General features: G+C 44.3%; 1 protein-coding gene across 1 annotated transcript in view; it reads left to right on the forward strand.

The window, feature by feature from the left end:
• Positions 1–8,089, forward strand: part of LOC106955399 (histone-lysine N-methyltransferase, H3 lysine-36 and H4 lysine-20 specific-like) — a 20,346-nt gene extending 12,257 nt beyond the window's left edge. The window contains exons 10-23 of the mRNA XM_015045549.1: positions 56–247; positions 350–442; positions 547–670; positions 785–985; positions 2,034–2,213; positions 3,826–3,982; positions 4,062–4,267; positions 4,341–4,453; positions 4,539–4,808; positions 4,900–5,016; positions 5,125–5,266; positions 6,038–6,144; positions 6,270–6,474; positions 6,822–8,089. Of these exons, the coding sequence (XP_014901035.1) occupies positions 56–247; positions 350–442; positions 547–670; positions 785–985; positions 2,034–2,213; positions 3,826–3,982; positions 4,062–4,267; positions 4,341–4,453; positions 4,539–4,808; positions 4,900–5,016; positions 5,125–5,266; positions 6,038–6,144; positions 6,270–6,474; positions 6,822–7,591 (2,877 nt within the window). The 3' untranslated portion in view covers positions 7,592–8,089. The remainder of the gene's footprint in view (positions 1–55; positions 248–349; positions 443–546; positions 671–784; positions 986–2,033; positions 2,214–3,825; positions 3,983–4,061; positions 4,268–4,340; positions 4,454–4,538; positions 4,809–4,899; positions 5,017–5,124; positions 5,267–6,037; positions 6,145–6,269; positions 6,475–6,821) is intronic.
• The last annotated feature ends 530 nt before the right edge of the window (positions 8,090–8,619 follow it).

Raw genomic sequence — 8,619 nt, forward strand, 5'->3', positions numbered from 1 at the left:
TGTAATGTGCTGAAGTTCTGTTTAGTTACTCTAATCCTTGTGTTTTGCGGGATAGGCTGCATCCGTGACGAAAGACAAATCTTCCCCCTGCGCATCGTCCGTCCCTGCTGAAGCCGCCAAGCGTCCAGAGAGCAGGTCCCCGAGCCCTCAGCGGTGTAAGACCCCGAAGCAGGAGGCTGAGACGGAGCCCTGCAGCACCGAGGAGAAACAGGAGGAACACACTGGAACACTAACTCCTAAACCTGAGGTGCCCCTGCTGTGTTTTCTCCAGGCAAAATGTAGAATCAAATTTAAGTTTCCATCTGTTCTGACTGCTTCAGTAACATTAGACGATATTCATCTCCTTTAGGTCATGACGGCGGGTTTGAATGACAGTCTCTCGTCCCAGGGTGATGTTAAGGGAAAAATAGGAGCCGCGTCTTTGAAGGAGAGCGTCTGCCAGGTGAAATGACCTTCACGCTGACTGTGACGTGATTATTTTCACCTTCTGCGTTAGTGGCAGGTATATTATCAGTGTGCCTCTTGTGTGCGTGTGTGTTTTTACAGGTGTGTGAGAAGACAGGAGACCTTCTGGTGTGCGACGGTCCGTGTTTCGGTGCCTTTCACCTGCAGTGCATCGGCCTCTCTGTGGCCCCCAAAGGAAAATTCCTCTGTCAGGAATGTAAAACCGGTGGGTCTCGCTTTGCGACTCACAAAGGACCTAAAAACCCCGCGACCGACCGCGAGCGGTTTGTCCTGAAGCACGACAAGTCTTCAGATTCTCATCGACTTCGTTTTGTTTCAGGTGTTCATAACTGCTTTGTGTGTAAGAAGTCTGATAACGGAGTGAAGCGCTGCATCATCCCCCTTTGTGGGAAGTTTTACCACTCGGACTGCATCATGGCGTATTCGCCCACCCAGCCACATAACAAGGGCTTCCGCTGCCCTCTGCATGTCTGCCTGTCATGCCACATCACCAACCCTCTCAACGCCTGCAGCACCAAAGGTAGAACCCCCCCCCCCAGGTCATTTCAATCAAACCGCATCTGTAGAGGAGCAACATGGTTAGCACGCTGAACACTGAAGCACATGGTTGGCTGGCTGCCTTCACTCAGATAAGATAGAAGCTCTTATTTTTGGCAGCAACATCACATTTGAAAAATGGTCAGGTTTTACAGTTAAGATAGTAAATTAGTTGTATTTTAGATAAGTTTCTTAACAGTAAAGAGTTGGCTCCAGACATCTGAACTAGAATAAATCAAATATTTAAGTTCCTCGCTTGGAAAGTGTTGAAACTGCACAACTTGTGAAGTGGCCCTTTGACTCTGCTGCCACCTCCTGGTAAACCAACCAATTGCAGGTTTTACATGCTAATTATAGACATCTCTAAATAAAGTTATAGTCTAAATCAGAAAACACATTTGTTTAACCAATTTGAGTAGTAAACTGAGCTTGACCAGATTGTTTCATGAATAATATCAATTAATGACTTTGAATCTGTCTGCGTGACTGGATTGAATTGTCATGTGTTGTGAATCGTTGCTTTGAAAATAAGGTTGAGTTAAATTCAATAATTAACGTTGGATAAGGGTAGAGATTGCATAATCTTCAAGGTCTTAAATGCATAGTTTTAAAATTCTGCTCATTTTTAAATAAAGTCCTAAAGTATTTGATAACTTTTCTTCCTTACCAATAATCACCTTGAGCAAGTTCTAGTATTTTTACTTTTCTTCTTACAAATTTAAAACCCTTTGGTGGAAAAATAAGAGCATAGATAGAGTTCTACAGTGTTTTCAGCATTTTTACATAATTGTGATTTGTTAAAAATATACATATTTTTTTCCGTGTCTAAACGTCTGTGGTTCTTTTTTAGTTGCTTACTCAGTATTTGGTGCTGTTATGTCACTCAGTTTCCCAACAATTTAATGTTTCTGTTAAATAGTAAATTCATTTAAAGCATTTAATCCCATGCAACAGTGTCAGCTGTGTTAAACTTGAACTTGGGCTACAGTTCTGTGCGTGGATGAAGCCGTTCTGTGTGTTTCGTTTCTCAGGTCGGCTGGCTCGATGCGTCCGCTGTCCCGTAGCTTATCACCCCAACGACAACTGCATGGCAGCAGGCAGCCTAGTGTTGTCCAACAACAGCTTCCTGTGTCCCAACCACTTCACTCCTCGCAAAGGCTGCAAGAACCACGAACACATAAACGTTAGCTGGTGCTTTGTCTGCTCCGAAGGTCAGTCTGGGTTCAGGTCTCAATTTTTAGCTTCCGGTGATGGTAAAAAGAAACTACAAACTCAGTTGTAGGGTTTCATGCGTAACCGGGTCGTAAATTTAGACAAAATCTCACCTCGAGTCTACAAAAAGCCAACAGATTTCTCACTTTCAAATACAAATGAAGTCAAATTTAAAATAAACCCTTGTTGCCTGCATTTAAGAGAGAAAGTAGCTGATTTAGTAGCTGTACTATTTTAGGGGGGTTTATACTGATCATTCAACAAATCTTACTGGCTCAGGAAATATTTTAGACCTACTTCCAGGGGCGGATCTACTGGGGTGGCAATTGCCACCCCAAATGAGAGCCTTGCCACCCTTGTTGCCACCCCAGCTAGCGACAATGAATTCAATAAATAGTTATGGCAAATCGGACATTAAGCTCATGAAATTCTTTTTTTTCCGACAACATTGAATGCAACACAATGTAACCTGACACCCACTGCTAAGTAGCGGAAAGTGCGAGAGAAGGACAGAGCGCCAGCAGCATTGATATATATTACTGGACTGGACATTACGTGATTTATCGTAAGTCGCACATGCGCCATTGCTGTCCATTGAGTCAGGAATATCTGTGGTCAGGAAAATACTACAATCACGCAAAGAATCAGAACAACGGGAGCAAAGTTTAGCAGTTAATTCAACCATAGATAATGGTAATAAGGGCTTCAGATTTCACAGGTGAGGAAAAATTGAACAAGTGAGCAGTGGGTCAGTTATACTAGCCTAACTGTTAGCCTGCAATGGACTTTGATAACCTTAGCATGTGCTGCGCAGTTCGGTGTGTTTTGGTTAAGTTAGCACTAAACAACCCGCCCACCAAGTCATCAGTAGAGCAGCTGTTTAAATCAGCTAATCAACCACCGCGGTGATCAGGCGAAAACTTATTAATAATCACAATATAGACATTAAGCCTGACAACATAATGTAACAGACTGGATGTAATGTTTTAGTGTTTTTGCTACGTTTTTGTGTGGGAAATGTTTGTTTTTTGGTATATATATATATACCAAATACAGGACCCCTGAAAATATCCCTGCCCCCCTCTTGCCACCCCATAAATATTTTTCTAGATCCGCCCCTGCCTACTTCGATAAGTGATGATTTAAAGTGATTTTCTATTTTATACTTATAGTCTTCCATAAGAAAAATGCTATGTGCCCAGCAGGATGTCAATTGCAGTGACTGTGGTGTGATTATGTATCATAGTCTGTTTTATTTCGTAAGAATAAGTCGACCAGAAAAGGCATCACAACCAGTATTAACAGATCATCAACAAGCAGAGGTTTTGACAGCTTTCTGCTCTGGATAGTGCAATGCTTTGTTGTTTTGTAAGTTTGCAGAGTTTCATCTAAATCAGCTGCAGATCTTCTGGAGAAATGTTCTTTGAACAGATGAGGATAAAATATATATGACTGGGCGTAAAGCAAAGTGATATTTTCAGACAAAACTCAGCACATCAGAACAAACAGCTGGCCAGAGGGCCAGAGGGCCGATGATTGATGTAGCATCCACAGGACTTGGACGGCATCTCCTCTTTATACTAAAGAACTCGTATTTTCCCGACTGTACAGGGGGCAGTCTGCTGTGCTGTGAATCCTGTCCTGCTGCTTTCCATCGGGAATGTTTGAATATAGAGATGCCTCAGGGTAGCTGGTTCTGCAACGACTGCAAAGCCGGAAAGAAACCTCGCATGAAGGACATCCTTTGGGTCAAATGGGGGCGATACAGGTAAGGGCGCAACATTTCTTCACCACACAACAGCTCAACGCAACAGGAAAGGTATCTGAAACCCGGCCCGATGCTTCAGGTGGTGGCCCGCTGAAGTGTGTCTGACCAAAGACGTCCCAAACAACATCTTGAGGATGAAACATGAAGTGGGGGAGTTCCCGGTGCAGTTCTTTGGCTCCAAAGATTTCGTGTGGACGTACCAAGCCAGAGTCTTCCCCTACATGGAGGGTGACACTCACAACATCGAAAAAATGGGGAAAGGTTCTGACGCGGTGTACAAGAAAGGTACGTGTTCTCGCTGGTGTTTTAATTCTGCACATAAATGACATCGGCTGAGATTGCATTTGTGTCCTTGAAGCCTTGTCTGAGGCCGCAGAGCGTTTCAAAGAGCTACAGACCGAGAGAGAAATGAAGCAGCTTCAGGAGGACAGAAAGAACGACAAGAAACCACCTCCGTACAAGCACATCAAGGTACGCTGAACCGACCCGGCTTGGACGTAAAACCAGCTGACTGCAATAAACTGAACACCTGGTGAATGGCACTTTGCTTCTTTAGGTGAACCGACCCATTGGGAAGGTGCAGATCATCACTGCCGACCTGTCTGAAATCCCCCGCTGCAACTGCAAGGCGTACGACGAAAACCCGTGCGGCATGGACTCGGAGTGCATAAATCGCATGCTGATGTATGAGTGCCACCCGCAAGTGTGTGCAGCCGGGGAGCGATGTCAGAACCAGACTTTTACAAAGCGACAGTACACCACCGTGGAGATTTTCAGGACGCTGTCCTGTGGGTGGGGTTTACGCGCAGTCTCTGATATCAAGAAGGTAAATTGGGGGAAAATGCACACCGAAATTCTTTTGAGAGATTTTGACACATTTTTACTTATTTCTCATTTTGTTCATTTTTTACCTCTAGGGTGCTTTTGTGAGTGAATATGTTGGGGAGGTGATCGACGAGGAAGAATGTCGCGCCAGAATCAGACACGCTCAGGAGAACGACATCTGCAACTTCTACATGCTGACCCTGGACAAGGTGATTCTGGAACGAATAGCTGTCAATGGAGTATGGAGATGGGATAAATGATCAAACACACCGAAGAAGATCAGAGGACTAAACTTGTTATTTTTATTATTAATTTAGGATCGGGTCATCGATGCTGGACCCAAAGGGAACCAGGCACGCTTCATGAACCATAGCTGCCAACCAAACTGTGAGACTCAGAAGTGGACTGTGAACGGGGACACCAGGGTTGGGCTGTTCGCTCTGCAGGACATCCCAAAAGGTTTCACTGATTGAATGGATTTTTTTTTTTTTTTTGCCTTCTTAAAATTAGTAGTTTTTACAACTTTTCAATTGTGGTTTGACTTGTCGCTCCAAATAATTGCATTTATTTAATGCTAAAGATCTATATGATAATTTGTTCAATTAAGAGGAGGAAGTCACGAGAAATGTTTCTCTGAAAGTTTTAGCTTGTAGACTCAACAGATTGGCACCCTAACCATGGATTTTAATAGTCCTCCATGTTGAACTCAGCCTGCTATTACAATAAACAATTGTGACAAAAATGTTAGTCCTGCAAACTAAAATAAAGACAATTTGATGTAATTTTGTTCTCCGTCAGTGAAAGGAAGCAGCTGAAAGTCTCAGTGGTCTACACATTTTTAGACAGAGGCTTTAGCCGCACTATTAAAACGTTTTGAAAACAGCATTTTCTTAAATCACATGCCTTTTTTCTCTAAAATCAGAGTTAGCAAACTCCAGTCTTCCACGGCCATTGTCCTTATGAGTTCGCATCTGAATCAAATGTATAAATTGACTCGTCAGATTGTAGTCAGGTTCCACAGAGTCCTGCTAATGGCCAGGATATTCGATTTAGCTGTGCTGAAGCAGAGCTCTAAAAGTTGCAAGACCCCCATGAGGCAAGGCGAAGCCCTTATTCATGTTTCATTCTTAGAAGATTTCTAAGTTTTCTGACTTTTGATATGTGATTTTTGCTCTTTACGCGTAGAAATTGTTTTCGACAATTAAAACATCAGTATGATTTTCACTTCAGGGGTTGAGCTGACCTTCAACTACAACCTGGAGTGTCGTGGAAACGGGAAGACTGCTTGTAAATGCGGAGCTCCCAACTGTAGCGGTTTCCTGGGGGTCCGACCAAAGGTAAAACTGTATATTCAACCCGTTGTGCCTCTGATCACAATATCACTCTAAAATAACACTCACCACTGATTAACCTTCACTTGGTTCCTGCTTTGCAAACCGCTCCGTTCCCCATCTTTACTCAGAACCAGCCACCAGCGGAGAAAATGAAACTGAAGGAAGGGAAGAGGAAGGGCAGCATGAAGAAGAAGACCAAGCAACAAGTAACGAAGGAGAGGGAAGACGAATGCTTCAGCTGCGGCGACGGAGGCCAGATAGTGTCCTGTAAAAAGCCGGGATGTCCCAAAGTCTATCACGCTGACTGCCTCAACTTGGCAAAGCGGCCTGCAGGTTAGCAGACCTACAAGTGTTTTTATCTTTACTTTTTATCTATTTATTAATGTCACATACTGTTTTTATTTTTTCTTTAATTATGTAAAGCACCTTGAAATGCCTTGCTGCTGACATGTGCTATACAAATAAAATTTGATTGATTGATTGATTGATTGAAGTGATAACCATTTCAAATTGAAATTTATACTCAAAGTAAGGATGTGTTTCAAACTGAAATGTTTGTAAAGTTTAACATGAGAAGAAGACAATATTTAAATATTTAAAACATGTTGCGCTCACACTAACTGTTTCAGTACTTTTCCACATTTCAACATGGCTGACGTGATGAATGATCTTGTCTGCAGGGCGATGGGAGTGTCCATGGCATCAGTGTGACGTTTGCGGTAAAGAGGCAGCCTCGTTCTGCGTGATGTGCCCCAACTCGTACTGTAAAGAGCACCGAGAAGGCAAGCTCTTCATCTCCAAGCTGGACGGAAAGTTGTCCTGCAGCGACCACGACCCGTGCGGGCCCGAGCCACTGGAACCCGGGGAGGTACGGGAATACGTGCCCAACATGGCCTCCATGAGGCCCGGGAACATGGCCGTGCCCGTCCCTCCCGAAGCGCTTCCGGCCGCCGCAGGAGCAACTCCTCCTTCGTCTTCTTCTGCTGCTTCCCTCTCCTCCGCTCCCTCCGAGGCTGCTCCATGCGACCGAGAGCCTCCCCCTCGCCTCTACATCAACACAAAGACTGCTACCTCCAGCTTCGTCCCCTCCAACACCTCCTACCTCACTGACAGAACCGAACTGAAAACCGGCGCCGCCCGCGAGGGAGAGGACGGAGAGGTGGAGGACGGCGAGGTGTACGGGCTAGACACGGAGGAGGACGACGACGAGGAGGACGAGGAGGACGAAGATGACGACGAGGACAATGAGACTCAGGAGATGGAGGTTGTGGAGGAGGAGGAGGAGGAAGAAGAGGAGCCGCCTTATGGAAGCGACGCACTAGAAGACGAAGAGGAGGAGGACGACGAGGAAGGAGGGGACGTGTGCGGGACGTGGGGCGGCTACGTGGACGACGATGCTGATGATGAAGAGGTGGAGGATTGGGGGAGGCTGGAGGACGATGAGAAGTGACTCCGTCTGTAACGCTGAGCAGGAGCTCCCTCCACGCGCTGACAGGACTGAAGGAGTTCCATATTTTGGTACCTACTTGAACGCAGCACTGCCTTCACTGTGGTACAGCATTGCCTTCTCGTCTCCAGACTGACAGCGGGGATGTGCTCTGGTGCTAAGGCTGAACTGTTGTCTCACTCAGTCTCTTTATATTCCTGTCCAGACTTTTATTTGTGTTTGGTGCTCTCTTGATTTGTTCTGTCTTTTCACACTGTTTACATAGTTCAACCCTTTTTATGTTTTTCTTTTTCTTTTTTTTTTAAATGTTTGTAATATAAAAAATGAGTGAGAAGTTTGACCAAACCGTCATCATGAGGCCGTCTTGTCTCGTCGTCCCCATCCTCTTTCTGTTTCCAGGAGTCGTTGAATCCCTGTTACAGTTAAGCAGAAACAGTACCTTCTCTGTTTGTGAGGAGTGAAAAATAAACCCACTGGAGTCATTCATTTCAGATAAACATTCTGGGTTTCTCTGTAATATCTGTCGGAACAAATTAGGAAAATAGCTACTGGGCAGATGGAGTTACAGAAAGTGTAGTGGTGTAATGGCACATCAGACAGGCAGCCTTTTTATTTATTGAAACGAATATGAGTCATGAAAAAAAATATTTTTGATTAAAACATAAGATAGAATTCCATGGTGAGAAACAGTGCTGACCAAAAAGAGGATAAAAAAAAGAATAAGGGAGATTAAATTTCCCTTATTCTTGCTTTTTGTCTGATATTAAGTGTAGCTTTTGAAACCTCTGGAAATTTTTAATTTGACATAAAAACATGCATGTCTAAGCAGATGAGAGCTCAAGGGAGCATGGTGATAAGGGATCCACAATACCAAGGCAGTTTGGGCATTTCATTTTTCCGCTCTCACCTTTGTGGGAACAGTTTAGGGATGGCTCCTTCCTGTCACAATATGACTGTGCAGCAGTGTATAAAGCAACCAACGATTATTTCAGTAATCAATTTGTCGCAATTAATCGTGTGAGCCCTACAAG

The sequence above is a fragment of the Poecilia latipinna genome, unplaced genomic scaffold, assembly GCF_001443285.1.
Source record: "Poecilia latipinna isolate Pla-1442-1.1 unplaced genomic scaffold, P_latipinna-1.0 Scaffold731, whole genome shotgun sequence".
In the NCBI taxonomy this organism is placed as follows: Eukaryota; Metazoa; Chordata; class Actinopteri; order Cyprinodontiformes; family Poeciliidae; genus Poecilia; species Poecilia latipinna.